Genomic DNA, 15,659 nt, shown 5'->3' with positions numbered 1-15,659 from the left:
AGCAGCGCCTAACACTGCTGTTATTAGGTAGAAATAGGTGTGGCGGTGATGCCGCCGGAGTCGAACCACAAAGGGTTCTACCACCTTCAATAAATTATTGCCGGTATTAGCACACAGCTACAGTTTTCTACTTTAGCAATATCCAGATGGTATACTTCATACATTTCTGAGAGCTTTGTAAAGAATCATCCTTCAAGAAATAACGCTGTAGATAACTATATTTCCACCCTTTTGTAAACACAGTACTTGAAAGAATGAATTTATTTATTTGTAAAAGAATGCGTTTATAAAGTTTTTCATGCATAGTAATTGCATTCGGCATATACTATTAGTATTAGTATACTATTAGTATTATTTATATAATAGTATTAGTGTGTTTATTCGTATAAATAAACATTACATAGTAGTCCCTTACAATTTACATAAAAAATAATGTGTTCTTGGGCTTGGTAACTTCAAATATCGAACATGCGATCAACCGTACAAATATTTAGTGAATACTTATATCATAACTAAACGTAATACTTGAAGGCTTGTCAAATAACTTTGAAATTTAAGCCGAAGGAAAAGATCCAGATGGACCACGCTTATGGCATACTCGTTTACTACTTCCATATTATAAGAAAGGAGAATATACTATGCCGGAACAGAAATAAAACTACACCTAGTATTTTAGTATGTAAATACACTATATGTACCTATACACAAAGCCACCATGCCTACTGTAATTTACATTGTCGAAAGTACATTTCCGTCCAGAATTTCCGTATATTAAATTAAAAATTCAAGTGGCCGCTATGAAACTGTTTCATTGCCTCTTGTTTCGACTGGGGTAACGGCACCAATATTTGACAGCAAACCTCTGACGCTTTATTGCTGACCTGGAAACATTTAAGAACATTACACAGTTTTGACAGATTTAAGATATTTTCCTAAAGTGACTAGCAAAAGGTCATACAGCCCACTTAAGTTACGGAAAACACTATAAGTATCTCCGAAAAACAGCAAGATTCACAGATAGATCCCACTGAGTTCTAACATAGATTTTCTGATGAATAAAAATGCCTAATGCACACAAATATTTAAAAACTTTGGTTATTAGCAAAATAAAATATTTAAAAAAGATTTCGATTGTCCCACAATCATAATGATTTTACCTCATTTCTAAACAAAAACCTTCGGAAGTAAATGTTACAAAGAAAACATCACACATTTATGAATATGTAATGCAGTAGAAAATTTAAAATTAAAATATAATTAGCACAAACACAAAATGCGTGTGCACCCTTATTTAATATTCGTTGTGGAGGAAAATAACTGAAAAAATATTCACCGCTAAAAACTTAAAGCGTAGTAAAACTATCACAGAGGAACATTTACGACGACTCGTTCCCTACTTATGGATTCCGAGAAGGCTTTTAGGGAGTGAGTCTCAACATTTGGCAACAATCCACCGAATTTATTGTTTACCGCTGTAACTACTGTTTAATACCAGACATTACATATTCTCGTCGTAAGGTAGGGTATATTACTTTGTAAACAAAGTAATTTAAATTACATACATACTTATATTACATAGATAGATTATTACAGACAGATATCTGTCCCTTAATTTTGAGGTATCTGTCTCATTGCTGAGCTCGTATCTTCCTTTTCGTGAGAGGGTTTTAAGTCATAGGCAACCACGCTACCCAAGTGCGGATTGGTAGACTTCGCACACCTTTCTTTGTTTCTATTTTTTTAGACTTTCAAGCTTGTAGATTTTTCTATAATACTATATAGAAGTAGCAACCGAATATGCATTCTACCTGATGATAAATGGCCACTGCCACGTATGAAATCACCTTTAATCAAGCCCAAATTATACTTCTGAGTTTCTCTCCCGGTTAAACCAAGAAATAATTAATTTTATAATAAGCACATAACTTCGAAAAATCTATGCGTGACTGGATTTCGAACCTTCGACCCCCAGACTGAGAGACCTCATCTTACACCGCTGTCATATGTCATCGGTATTCTTACATAATGTCCCAGTACATAATGCCACCCCTAAAACTTCCGCTCTGCACTGCGGGGAGACTGTTTAAAATTCCCGAATTGCGCTGCGTACAATAAATTTAAGTCCAGGGAGCCCCTGGCGCAGTAAATTTCGTGCTTATTTCCTACAAATTATTTTTACTTAAGCACCCTGCTTTGTAGACAACACCACGCGACTTTTAAAATGGGAAAAATGGGAAAACTAAATTTAAACACAATATTTCTAAAACAAAATTTATGTATCTACAGAAAGAATTCTGTAAAAGATTTACTTTAAACAAAATATAGTCGATATTTGAATTTCTTTTCCAATTATGAAATTCATACGATATTTGTGGAGGTTAATGTAATATTCAAATTTGCACACGATACACGAATTTTAAATACAGAACAGTAAGAAAAAATGAAAATCTTTTTAATATTATAAACTAACAGAACAGGCATGTTGTTCTATAGTAATTCAAATATTAAGATTTTTTTAATTTAGATTAATCTCAGTTCTAAAAACTTAACTTCTATTTTATTTAAAAAATACATTTTAAAATATCTTACGCTATCTACTATTATATTTCATATTATTTTTTAAAGGTCTTTGATTTCATCATATTACACGTAAGTGAACAGCAACGGCTATAAATGAGCACTATACATTAAATAAAATGGATTCTTAACCTGTCTAGCTATTCAATTCCATTCATTATGAAGGTACCGTGTGAACAGTATCTGAGTTCTAACGATGTTCGGGCAGACATCTTTTAGGGTGGTCCCCGGTCCTTCTTAAACCACTTCAATGGGTACTTAGGGCATATTTAACTTGGGACGGGGCCGTATTGTATTCTTACGGCTTCGCTCGTTTATTGAGATCAGACTTTTTGAGAACATCCTCTGGGTATTATAATATATTTGCTTAGCGAGCAATTATCTTGGTATCGCTACTTACGAGTATTTTAAGTAAACGTATCGTTAAGAACATAACGATTAAAAGCTGTTTAGTTTTACAAATACATTTATTCGAACATTAATGAAATAGATCTTATGCAGAGCTTAACAAGCCACAAACATTCTGCATTTTATTTGCATTTGTATGTAAGTATTACCCGTCTGCTCAGGGTCATATTTTTGAGCCTGCGTAATATATATGTTTCACTCATTAATTGTTATAATAATAATTTTATATGTATTGTTTTTAAACTGCTTAACAATTGATAACTTCATATTTACTAGAAAAATCTTGTTATAACTAGTTATTCAGTCAACAGCAAGCACTCCAAAATCACAGTAATACCATTTTACGCTTTGCGAATATATAAACTTGTGTAAGCCCTTGAAGAGGATCAGAAAGATTTTTGTCAAATAGGACATTCCTTTCTTTCTCTGAGACGCTCCAACGAGCCCTCAGTGTATTTAACTAGGGGTCCCAATGTGTGCTTACATCTTGATCTTGTGGACGGGATTTTAAATCTTTCACGAAGTTCATTTCAACCTCTACACTCGACGGTTGAATTTTAGTTAGGATTTTTGTTTATTACATTTGTTTGAATTCATTTTGAAAAATAAGTAAATTATAATAAGAATTTCCACGCTCCCGTCTCTAGCCAGATTAATTGATTGATTTCAGATCTGAATTTGAATAAGTTAGTGCTAAAAATACTATTTAGAAAAGTCCCAATATATTCTCCGTTAAATTCTCTGAAACCATTGCCCAAAACTTTTTCAAAGTTAGTGTAGCCGTATCGTGCAGACAAACATGTTAATAGCTTGGTTTCATGAAAATAATTGAGCAGAAAATATGAACCATTTTAGAATTATATATAGCTACAATCAATTACCTTGAAATTATTTGCATTTCGACATCAATTAATTAAAATAAATTATAGTAACAAAAACAAATTAAAAAACCACGTTAAAATCGCACAAAGAAAAATCGTTAATCCTGCAGATCTTGATGAGGCGGTTGGAACAAAAATATTTAAATCGTGTATTATCGGGTCTTTCAAACGAGTTCAACATTTTTAAATAATCTAACCTTTAAAAGTGGGGAAAAAACGAGTTCAAATATTTCGTTACATACCCAGATACATATATACTGGCAAAACTAATAAAAACGTGGTAAAAAGAAACGTAGCTAAGTATATAACTAAAAAACTACTGAGTTTTTTCTTTAAGAAATTTCTTTCTCATACACTTTTTACTACGACTAGTGAGGTTAGTTTACTGAAAAATGACTTTTCTCCATCGGAGTGGAAAAGAGCAACGTGAAGCCCCGATCGGAGTCTATCATAAAAACATCGCTAAATTTCTTGCAAATCCATGCAGAAAATCGTATTTTCCAATACATTTGCTTAGCGGATTAGCGCATAGCAAATATGTATTATCATTGCTACGGTATTCCTTACATCGAATATTTTATTTCGAATATATGTTGTCCTTATGCTACTTTTTGAAATAACCTACGATACATTAGATTCCCCTCAAGTTTATTAAAGTATTTAATACTTATCCTTACTAACATTATAAACCCGAAAGTAACTCTGTCTGTCTGTTTGTCTGTTTGTCTCTTCTTAACGCCTAAACCATTGAACCGATTTTAATGAAATTTTGTACAAAGATAGTCTGAGATCCGAGAAAGGACATAAGATAGTTTTTATCCCGGAAATCCCACGGGATCTACGGATGGCGAACTAAGATCGATTAATCGGAGAATCGATCTTTTGGACCAAAAACGATTATTTTCGATTCGATTAATTTAATTTTCGATTATTTTAGTAAGGATTGAATCGTAAACTATGCATTTGATCAAGTGGTGATCTTTAGCAAAGTTGTTGTCCATGAGCCCACGAAGGTTTCAGAGTCGGTACGACCCATTTTCGCCAGATGGCGCCACTGTCATTCCAATGAAGGTACGAATTTTCAGTTTTATGTATGTTAGTATATACTCTATGATTTCATGTATGGTTATACGATGACATCAAATAATTACCTAATATTTTAATGAATGGAGCCTATTAATTAATTAAATTATGTCAGCAATAGCAGATAACATCTGCTTGTTTATACTGGTAGTATTTCTGGATAGGTAATTATAATTACATAACAAAAGTATCTGTCTGTAACAACTGCCTGTTATAAACTTAGTTTTACCGGCTTGAATGATAGTTTTAAGTAATAAGTAAAACATTTTTTATGGAGTACCATGGGAAACAATAGTTTCCAGCCACCAAAATATGTAGAATTCCCGCGAAAACCATAGATTCGTAAAAATTACTCGCTCCTAACAAGAAAATGTAACCGTTTGACAATTGTCACTGTCATCTATTTTCGTGTTTGAAAAAAATTAAAAAAAAAATTAATTTTAAGATCATTTACGAATGAAACGATATTTCTCCGCACTTTTTCTTTGATTTCGTGTTTTTGCACCACTTAACTGCGCATGTCGCCATTATTCCGCGCAAATTACACCATGACAGCCATTAAACGGCTGACAGAATTATCAGACGTTTAAGTCATTTAGGCTTCCTTCAATTACAAGGCGGTGAGATGTGTATACTATCTATGGCGAAATCTCGAAAATTATTCAGCACTATTAAATAGACTTTAAGTTCAAGCCATCACATATCTTAGATCGAAATACATTATCTAATTACGAGTATGTGTAAATTCTACTATAGTGGAGCATTCATTAATCTATACTAATATTATAAAGAGGAAAACTTTGTTTGTTTGATTGTAATGAATAGGCTAAAAAACTACCGGACCGATTTTAAAAATTCTTTCACCATTCGAAAGCTACATTACCCACGAGTAACATAGGCTATATTTTATATGAAATATATTTGATAAATTGATTTTGAGGCGGTAAACAGTTTGCCGGTCCAGTCCCTCAATAAAGCTACTTTGTTCACAAAAAATCCTAAGCAATAAAACAGGTTCTGAACATAACTTACTCGAACGCAATTACTTTGTGGCGATGGTAATCTTTGGAACCACGTGAGCTGCACATTTGACTTGCGATCATAATTGGATGTTAGGGAAATTATTTCCTTACTCAGAAATGAAACTACTTTTGCAAGTATTTGCCGTAACTAGTTTTGTGGTCAAGCAATTTGTTAGTGAACACAGTGGACATGTTTTTGGTTAGTATTTCTTACTATAATTATTAATTAAATTATTAGTAATTGAATCATGGATATTAGTAACGGACTCATTTTTTTTATAATATAGAAGTAACAAGCATGCAGTCTACCTGACGGTAAATGGCTACTGGCGCTCATGAACATTTTTAAACAACCCCAGATTATATTAGATTCTTACCCAAGGTCGACCACAGATGCACTGCTACCCCTGAAGACTAAGCTGAAATGCTTCGGCAAAGTATGTCTCCTGTACCCTTCAAAACACAACACAGCAGCATTTAACACTGCTGTTATTGGGCAAAAATAGGTGTAGTGGTGGTGCCGCCGGAGTCGAACCACTAAAAGTTCTACCACCTTTAATGTCACAAGTTTTTCATCTGGAGTCAATTACAAATTTAATGCCACTTCGGAGGATTAAGGTTGTTTGCTTCATACATACGTCTACTCTCTACTGACGCACACACTCTTCCCCCAAAACGCAAGACCTTCTTTATGCTAGAAACGAGCTTTTGCCCGCGGCTTCGCTCGCGTTACGAAGTATTATTTTCAACCCCTATTTTATCCCCTTGGGGGTAGAATTGATCAAAATCCTTTCTTAGCGGATGCCTATGTCATTACATCTACTTGCATGCCAAATTTCAGCCCGATCCGTCCAGTGGTTTGGGCTGTGCGTTGATAGATCACTATGTCAGTCAGTCACCTTTGAGTTATATATATTTAGATAGAGAAATAGATAACCGCATTCCTCCCTGGTTGAACCATACAGGTTCTACTATATTTCTGATAATGTATTCAAAGTAAACTTCATTTAAAATTCTACTTTTAGAAACTGAAGAAGACTTTGAAGAATCAATGTCGGTTGACGATACCTCGGATAATTCAGTTATGAAAAGAATGCTCAACCACACATTCGTGGCGTTGATTGAGTAAGAATCTGTTAAGTTTATTTATTACAGAAGTAGGTTTTAAGACAATATTTTTCACATATTTTATATACTGAAAAAATTCGTCGTTGCCATTACTATACCACTGCTGGATACGGGTTTCCCCTTAGAATGGAAATGATATGGCTATAGTCTATCGCGCTGGCCAAATGCGTATTGGTAGACTTCGTATACTCGTACCATTGAGAATATAAAAAAATATATACTTGTATAGATTGTATGAAAGGTTCTACTATTTTTTTAACAGTTGTTGAGTTTGAACATAATACTTATATAAAGTGTTGTCTTTCAGCATAGTTTTCACGGACGACTCTAAAAGGACTTGTACGGGGACGATTATACACGACAACGTTATTATCACGGCGGCTCACTGCTTGTTAGTATGAGGTTCTGTTTATATGTACATACATTAAACGTTTCAGACATGGCACGTGGCAGACAAACTTAACTTAACTTAACTTAAATTGAACGTATTTGTATCTGTAGCAGGCAACTACTTTTATTAACAGTCTAGGCCTCTTACTAAACCATGATTGAACTAGAATTCTGAATGATATTCAACCATAGCGTCTAATATAACATTTATGAAACTCGACGAATGAAAATAATTATATGATAACATGTTATGACGCACGTAAATATTGTACTTCTTTCGCGTATTCAATAAAAAACAAAAATAACCTCAAACTACATATTACAATACACGTATGCTTATTATGTTTACTATCCAACTTTATGACGTCGATTCTCGATGTCAGGTATGTAATATGTCATAAATTTTCCCAAATACGCTTAAAGAAGAACATTCAAAAAAGTAAAACTTACCTTCTCTATGAACCCTCTTTATGACCCCACTCTAGCATTTCCTGTGCGGAAGTATAAAATTGTAAAACCTCGTAAATTCCTAGTTGCTTCCCTCTTGCATAAATTCACACATAATATCGTGATTCTCGTGCCACTTTACATAATACAAACGCGAACTAGTCTAAGTACACATTTACACAATGATACGTCCTTAAGCTACCTGCGCGGTGTTTGGCAGGAAATATTATACGGTTTGTAATGCCAAAGCTTAGAAATTGGCACGTCGTAAAGGACACAGAATTCAAAATTCAGCTTCTAACATATAGCAAACATGTAACAGATAATTTATTCGTACTTTATCAAGAAGCACGGAGTGCGTTACCAAATTCTGGGAACACATCCTGTACCACACGAAAGGTTTGTTGTTTGAAACTCGTTTGCTGTAAATTAAATCTGGCTGGTTGGCTAATTAATCTACAGTACTGTGCAAAAAAATATTTTTTATTATAAATAGATGTATTCTTATAAATATTTTATTTTAAAATTAATAATAGTCCTTACATACTTTTTTATTTATTTATTTATTTTATTAAGTTCACCAACGGTTGCAACATTATACAAATTTTTAAATTAAATCTAGTTACAATGCAAGCAATAAATGTACGACCACTTAGAGGCAAACATCACATGCAATACACATGTAAACGTGGTAATGAAAATAGAATAACAAACTTTATAAACCAAAAATAAAACAACACAAAGAAGCAAAAAAAAAATAGTTCAAGTAAATTAAACATTAAATTAAACACTAATTATAATTTTGATACAGCCTTTCTAAAAGCAGCTAGACACATATTATTAATGTCGATGTCTGTGGATTCACTACGCTTATTATAGAGTATTGACAGTCTTGCAATAGGAGAATACTTTGGATACAGACTGCTTACGTCACAGCATTTTCATTTATTTTTGAGACTTTATTACTTTATTGCTTATTTACATATTTTGATAGCTCACGAATAGCTTAGTGCGTGACAACAATATGATAATAGACTTAAAGTAAAATTCTTTCTAACCTTAATATTACATTTGTTTTCAGCTCAAAAACGTATGACAAATTTATCAAACCCGAGTTAACCTCGTCTTTCGTAGTGATTGGATGTAAAAAGATGTTCGAGATGGGATACGAGCAGTACTTACCGATTGAGCGAATCGTAAACCACCCTAAGTTTAGGGGGTGGACCGCGGATCTTGCTTTAGTGTTTACCTTCGCGGGTATGATGTCAGAGAAGCCTGGCACCATCATGCCCCTCGCTGGAGAAAAGATGTCCACGCCCACACACTCCAACGTGACCATTTTAAGTTGGGGACGCTGCCAGGAAAATGATGTGAGTTCTTTATTATCAACTAGCTGACCCGGCAAACTTTGTACCGCCTCAAAATCTATTTATCAAATATATTTCATATAAAATATAGCTTATGTTACTCGTGGATAATGTAGCTTTCGAATTGTGAAATAATTTTTAAAATCGGTCCAATAGTTCTTGAGCCTATTCATGACATACAAACAAAGTTTTCCTCGTTATAATATTAGTGTAGATTTAATACGATAACTGATTGTATGCGTCAAACATATGAAAAAAAATACATTTAACATTGTGTTCATTTTAATTTTAATATCTTCATGACATAACATGAATCTTCAGTAAGGGTGTGTTTTAGAGACATAATATCCTTGCCTAAAGGTTTATATTGAGCTAACATAATTATCTTACGTGAACACTGTTAGCAATATAACTCATATTAAGCATGGTATAAATGGTTTATCACAATGAGTTATAAAATAATCGTCTCATGTACAAAGAAATTCGCACGTGACAATTAATTAAAATCTTATATATAAAATTCTCGTGTCACAATGTTAGTTACCGTACTCCTCCGAAACGGCTTTACTGATTTTCACCAAATTTTATATGCATATTCTGTAAGTCTGAGAATCGGCTACTATCTATTTTTCATACCCCTAAGTGATAAGAGTAGTTGACCCTTAACATTTTTTTATTTATATGGCAACACAACGTTTGCTGGGTCAGCTAGTAACTGTATATAATCATAATCAGCCAGCATTCTTGGGACTCTACCGGGAGGCAGTGATTTGGACTCATTGTTTTATACTTTAGTTTAACTTTTTGAATCAAAGTGCAATCAAATACTAAACCTAATGCCGAAATGTTATTTTTGCCTAAAATGACAGACAAGCGGGCGGCCTAACATTAAAATAAAAGGCAGCTAAGCCGGCTTTCACTAATACTGCCTGAAATAACATACTCCCATGAATAGAATTATAAGCAGCTGGAATTTTAATTGTATTCGTGCGCGGAGCGATAAGAACTTTATTTCTATATGAGATTGAACGAATAGAAATGACTATGGCAACTATTCAATTCTTAACGTGTAGCTTAAAAAACTCTACATAATAAATGTAATAAAGAATAAACAACCATTCTGTGGAAAATAATAATTCCATACAATTGTTTATAATCGAATAGCTATTACAAGCTATTGTAAATACGTCTATCTGATTAAGGCCCGTTAATAAAAATCAATCTATCCAATGTTTTACCGAGCAAAGATTGTAATAATTGTTTATAATCGAATAGCTATTACAAGCTATTGTAAGTGCGTCTATCTGATTAAGGCCCGTTAATAAAAATTAATCTATCCAATGTTTTACCGAGCAAAGATTGTAATAATTGTTTATAATCGAATAGCTATTACAAGCTATTGTAAGTGCGTCTATCTGATTAAGACCCGTTAATAAAAATCAATCTATCCAATGTTTTACCGAGCAAAGATTGTAATAATTGTTTATAATCGAATAGCTATTACAAGCTATTGTAAATACGTCTATCTGATTAAGGCCCGTTAATAAAAATCAATCTATCCAATGTTTTACCGAGCAAAGATTGTAATAATTGTTTATAATCGAATAGCTATTACAAGCTATTGTAAATACGTCTATCTGATTAAGGCCCGTTAATAAAAATCAATCTATACAATGTTTTACCGAGCAAAGATTGTAATAATTGTTTATAATCGAATAGCTATTACAAGCTATTGTAAGTGCGTCTATCTAATTAAGGCCCGTTAATAAAAATCAATCTGTCCAATGTTTTACCGAGCAAAGATTGTAATAATTGTTTATAATCGAATAGCTATTACAAGCTATTGTAAATACGTCTATCTGATTAAGGCCCGTTAATAAAAATCAATCTATACAATGTTTTACCGAGCAAAGATTGTAATAATTGTTTATAATCGAATAGCTATTACAAGCTATTGTAAGTGCGTCTATCTAATTAAGGCCCGTTAGTAAAAATCAATCTGTCCAATGTTTTACCGAGCAAAGATTGTAATAATTGTTTATAATCGAATAGCTATTACAAGCTATTGTAAGTGCGTCTATCTAATTAAGGGCCGTTAATAAAAATCAATCTGTCCAATGTTTTACCGAGCAAAGATTGTAATAATTAGTTATAATCGAATAGCTATTACAAGCTATTGTAAGTGCGTCTATCTAATTAAGGCCCGTTAATAAAAATCAATCTGTCCAATGTTTTACCGAGCAAAGATTGTAATAATTGTTTATAATCGAATAGCTATTACAAGCTATTGTAAGTGCGTCTATCTAATTAAGGCCCGTTAATAAAAATCAATCTGTCCAATGTTTTACCGAGCAAAGATTGTAATAATTGTTTATAATCGAATAGCTATTACAAGCTATTGTAAGTGCGTCTATCTAATTAAGGCCCGTTAATAAAAATCAATCTGTCCAATGTTTTACCTAGCAAAGATTGTAATAAATATTTTTTGCCTATTGAACTTGTCTAATTTTGTAAGCTGTACTTACTCTTATAGCGGTACAGGTATTTTTAACCCAGTAATAAGTTATTAGCACTATTTTGACCATTATAAAGATATATTTAAAAAGATGAAAAAAGTTGTATAGTTCTAATAAAACCCTTCACTTCATAACCATCATATCATCTAAGATAAATAAAATCTCTAAAATACTCGTAAATCAGTATGGTCCCACCGTATACAAATACGAAAAGTTTCACAACTTTTAGATTTTACTAATAGTTCTATCTATCATCTGTAAACCATTGTAACTTTGTTATTATTTACCTATTCACAGGTGCGAAAAAGAGTTCACGAGAAAAAGCGAACAAAGTACCCTCTTCGAGCAAACACTCCGTATGGTAGCACTGAAGATTCGGTTAGTTTATATTTGTAATAGATGTAGCAGATTTAATAAACGAACATAAAATCTCTTTGGCATTATGTGCCTTGTCACAGCATTACAACAGCATATGTAATGAAGACAAAATTATATAGCTTGGACTCTTATAGTATCTCTTGTCTTCTAGTGACTAACGAATGCAATTCTGACGGCAAGTAGCAGCGTTTCCCTGCAGAGTTACTAATCTACTACAATTACTAAGGGAGCTAACACAGGTCATTAATTGAAGCCACCTGACGTCACGACCAACCCGACTGTCGTACACTGATACCGCGTATCGTCAGCAACAGCTGATGACTATCGCCGTCTGTTGTCAGCAACTGTCGCAAACCATCGCCGAATGCCGTTGCGAAAAGTTCTATATTAGTTAACTGTCACTCATACGAGTATATTACTTTTCGAAGCTTCATAACCAAACACTAACACCAAATCTCCTTTGGCATTTAATAGCAAACTCCTTTTTCCAACAGTTGACTTAATATCAGCATTTGACAGCAATTTATCATATGTAATTTCTACGTATCTTCTTACATTTTGTATATTTTCGACTGACGTGTAATTATCTTTAGTATTAAATAAGCTACTTGATTGGTAACCAATTTAACATTCTCTTAGTGTCGTAATTGGAAGCTAAATAATTAGACTCAGCTTCCCCGCACTGCTCCGCCCACGTGACTATACTTAATATATACCTTCAGTCAACTAATTGGCTTTATGGTTTAAATAATCTTAGATTAAAACACTCTGTAAAATGTATAGGTCCTTATACGAAAGTCCCGTTACAATTGTTTCAGCCTATAGGCTAAAAAAATATCCTTGATTTAAAATGACGTGTATATATTTATAAAAAAATACAATTAAAATATTTTATACAAAGTAGACTCTTTACGGAATTATTTTAATGGCAATACATACCTCGCAAGAAAACACACATGTTTTCAACAAAACTATCTTATACAAAATTAACTTACGCTAATGGACCATGTGGATTTTTTTACCTGATTGTAAGTGGTCCCTGTCACCCGTACCATACAATATCTGAAAACAAGTCAATATGGAACAGTACCCTTACCATGAGTTTTTACGTTTCGACAAATATGACTGTTTTGGTATTGGTTTACGTATTTTCCCATACTAATTCCAATCAGCACCCCTAGCGGATTGTTTCAGAATTATAGTGTCAGGAACGTAACATTAAATGTCTAAATTGACAAAATGGCGCCTTATGTTTTGTCTCTCTTTTTTCCGAACATGTGAGGCAGACAAAAAGACTTCAGCACTTACTTATTGTTACGTTTACTCAGTCTACTGAAGCAAACGGAACAAAATAATGGATTGAGTAAACGTAACGTAAAATTGTGGGATGTTTTGAAAACTCATGGTAAGGGTACAGGGTTCTACCTGAAGTTAAAGAAATCGTTCCCATTCATCAGTAGCCTTAGCATGAGTTTTCAAAACATCCCACAATTTTACGTTATGTTTACTCAATCCTTTGTTCTGTTCCGTTTGCTTCAGTAGACTGAGTAAACGTAGCGATAAGTGCTCAAGTGACGATGAACTTTTTGTCTACCTAATATTTTCGCAAAAAAGAGAGACAAAACATAAAACGCCATTTTGTCAATTTAGAAATTTAATGTTACGTTACTGACACTATAGTTCCGATACAATCCGCTAGGGGCGCTGATTGGAAATTGTATAGGCAAATACGTACAAGTACCAAAACAGTCATATTGTCAAAACGTAAAAACTCATGGTAAGGGTGTCTGAGACGGTCTCCTCATAATCCTCATATGTAAATCAGTCTTTCAAAGGAAACGCAAGAGCAATTATACTCTAAAATACGTGTGATTCTGGTACCTCCCCAATCGAACTACACTCGTCCTACCACCCTTACTATTGGAACCTACTACCATTACTATTGGAACTAACTCGAACTACTTCACAAATACATATACAATTATATTTATTTGTACAAAATGTTTGTATAAATAATAAATAGGTCGGTACTTAATAAGAACAAGTACCAAAATGTCTACTACATGCTTATAATAAATTGGCTTGACACTCAACGTCTGTTCCTGGGAGCGTGTAATTACGAATCTTCAAAAGATAATTCTGAGAAGTGTTATGGATTCTGGTAACCATCATGAGCAGAACAAGAAAATGCTTTTAGCGCTTACGCTAGGTTCGCACTGAGTGAGATCGATGCACGGTAATATCTTAATCTTTGTGAATATACAATATAATAAAAATGTATTCGTACACTTATAATCTCATAGGATTATGTCTATAATATTTCCCATAGCTCCTTGCATCTTATTCTTACTAATATTATAAATCCGAAAGTAACTCTGTCTGTCTGTCTGTCTGTCTGGTTGTCTCTTCTTCACGCCCAAACCACTGAACCGATTTTAATGAAATTTTGTACAAAGATAGTCTGAGACCCGAGAAAGGACATAGGATAGTTTTTATCCCTGAAATCCCACGGGAACTAGGGATGGCGATGTAAGATCGATTAATCGGAGAATCAATCTTTTGGACCCAAAACATCGATTATTTTAATCGATATTAGTAAGGATTGAATCGTAAACTATGCATTTGATCAAGTGATAATCTTTAGCAAAGTTAAGGTATGAATTTTTAGTTTTATGTATATTTTTATTTATTTTCGTTTAAACGCGGGCGAAGCCGCGGGCAAAAACTAGTAAAAGATAATACAAAGATATTCTAATTTACAAGTTGGGTGTGTACTCAACACAAAAAATCTCAAACCTAGAAAATAAAATTTAATTCGTCACTACAAAATGGGAATATGGTAGAGCCTGTATGGTTCGGTCGAGAAGGTAACAATGCCACACCTAGATATTTCTAGGGTAGAGTGGATGTAGAAGTTGACTTTCGAGTGACCATTTACTCGCGACTCAGAAGTGACAAAGTGGCGACTCTAGATAGAAAACTTGGTATATATAAAGTTGGTTTTGATATACATAAGAGGCAGTGACGCCTTACCTTCAGGCACACTGCATCTTAGTAGCACGTTCTTAGTAGTTCTGCACGTACTTCAAACGCACGTTTTTTTATAGTATGGAGTAGCAGACGAGCATGCAGTCCACCTGATGGTAAGTGGCTCCTTCCGCCCATGGATATCTGTAATCGACTCCAGATAGGATTAAATATTCGTACCGGAGGTCGGGCACAGATGTTCTGATACCCCTGAGGACTAATCTGGAACGCCTCGGAAAAGTATGTCTCCCTTACCACACCCTTCAAACCAGTACACAACAGCTTAACTCTGCTGTTATAAGGTAGAAATAGGTGTGGCGGTGGTGCCGCCGGAGTCGAACCACAAAGGGTACTACCACCTTCAAACTTTACGTTTACTACTTCAATCTTATAAAAAATATGTACTTTTACTTTGTAGACCGCGAAACCGAAGAT

The 15,659-nt window shown here is 33.8% G+C and overlaps 1 protein-coding gene across 1 annotated transcript; it reads left to right on the top strand.

Annotated features, from left to right (window-relative positions):
- The first annotated feature begins 6,999 nt into the window (after positions 1–6,999).
- On the top strand, positions 7,000–12,700 carry LOC140757850 (serine protease 27-like). The gene is made up of 5 exons (XM_073093720.1): positions 7,000–7,096; positions 7,407–7,490; positions 9,018–9,306; positions 12,117–12,197; positions 12,692–12,700. Exons 1-5 carry the CDS (start codon positions 7,023–7,025, stop codon positions 12,698–12,700), a joined length of 537 nt encoding a protein of 178 aa, XP_072949821.1. The 5' UTR covers positions 7,000–7,022.
- The last annotated feature ends 2,959 nt before the right edge of the window (positions 12,701–15,659 follow it).

Source organism: Epargyreus clarus, unplaced genomic scaffold (genome assembly GCF_041222505.1).
Source record: "Epargyreus clarus isolate Ecla_fem2 unplaced genomic scaffold, WU_Ecla_fem_2.2 ptg000005l, whole genome shotgun sequence".
Lineage (NCBI taxonomy): Eukaryota > Metazoa > Arthropoda > Insecta > Lepidoptera > Hesperiidae > Epargyreus > Epargyreus clarus.
The sequence above is the reverse complement of the archived record's forward strand: the minus strand, read 5'-3'. Positions and strand labels throughout refer to the sequence as shown.

Coding starts and splice junctions, on each gene's coding strand:
- LOC140757850 (XM_073093720.1), top strand. CDS start 7,023: ATGTCGGTTGACGATACCTCGGATAATTCAGTTATGAAAAGAATGCTC. Junction 7,491..9,017: donor ATCACGGCGGCTCACTGCTT/GTTAGTATGAGG, acceptor ATTTGTTTTCAG/CTCAAAAACGTATGACAAAT. Junction 9,307..12,116: donor GACGCTGCCAGGAAAATGAT/GTGAGTTCTTTA, acceptor ACCTATTCACAG/GTGCGAAAAAGAGTTCACGA.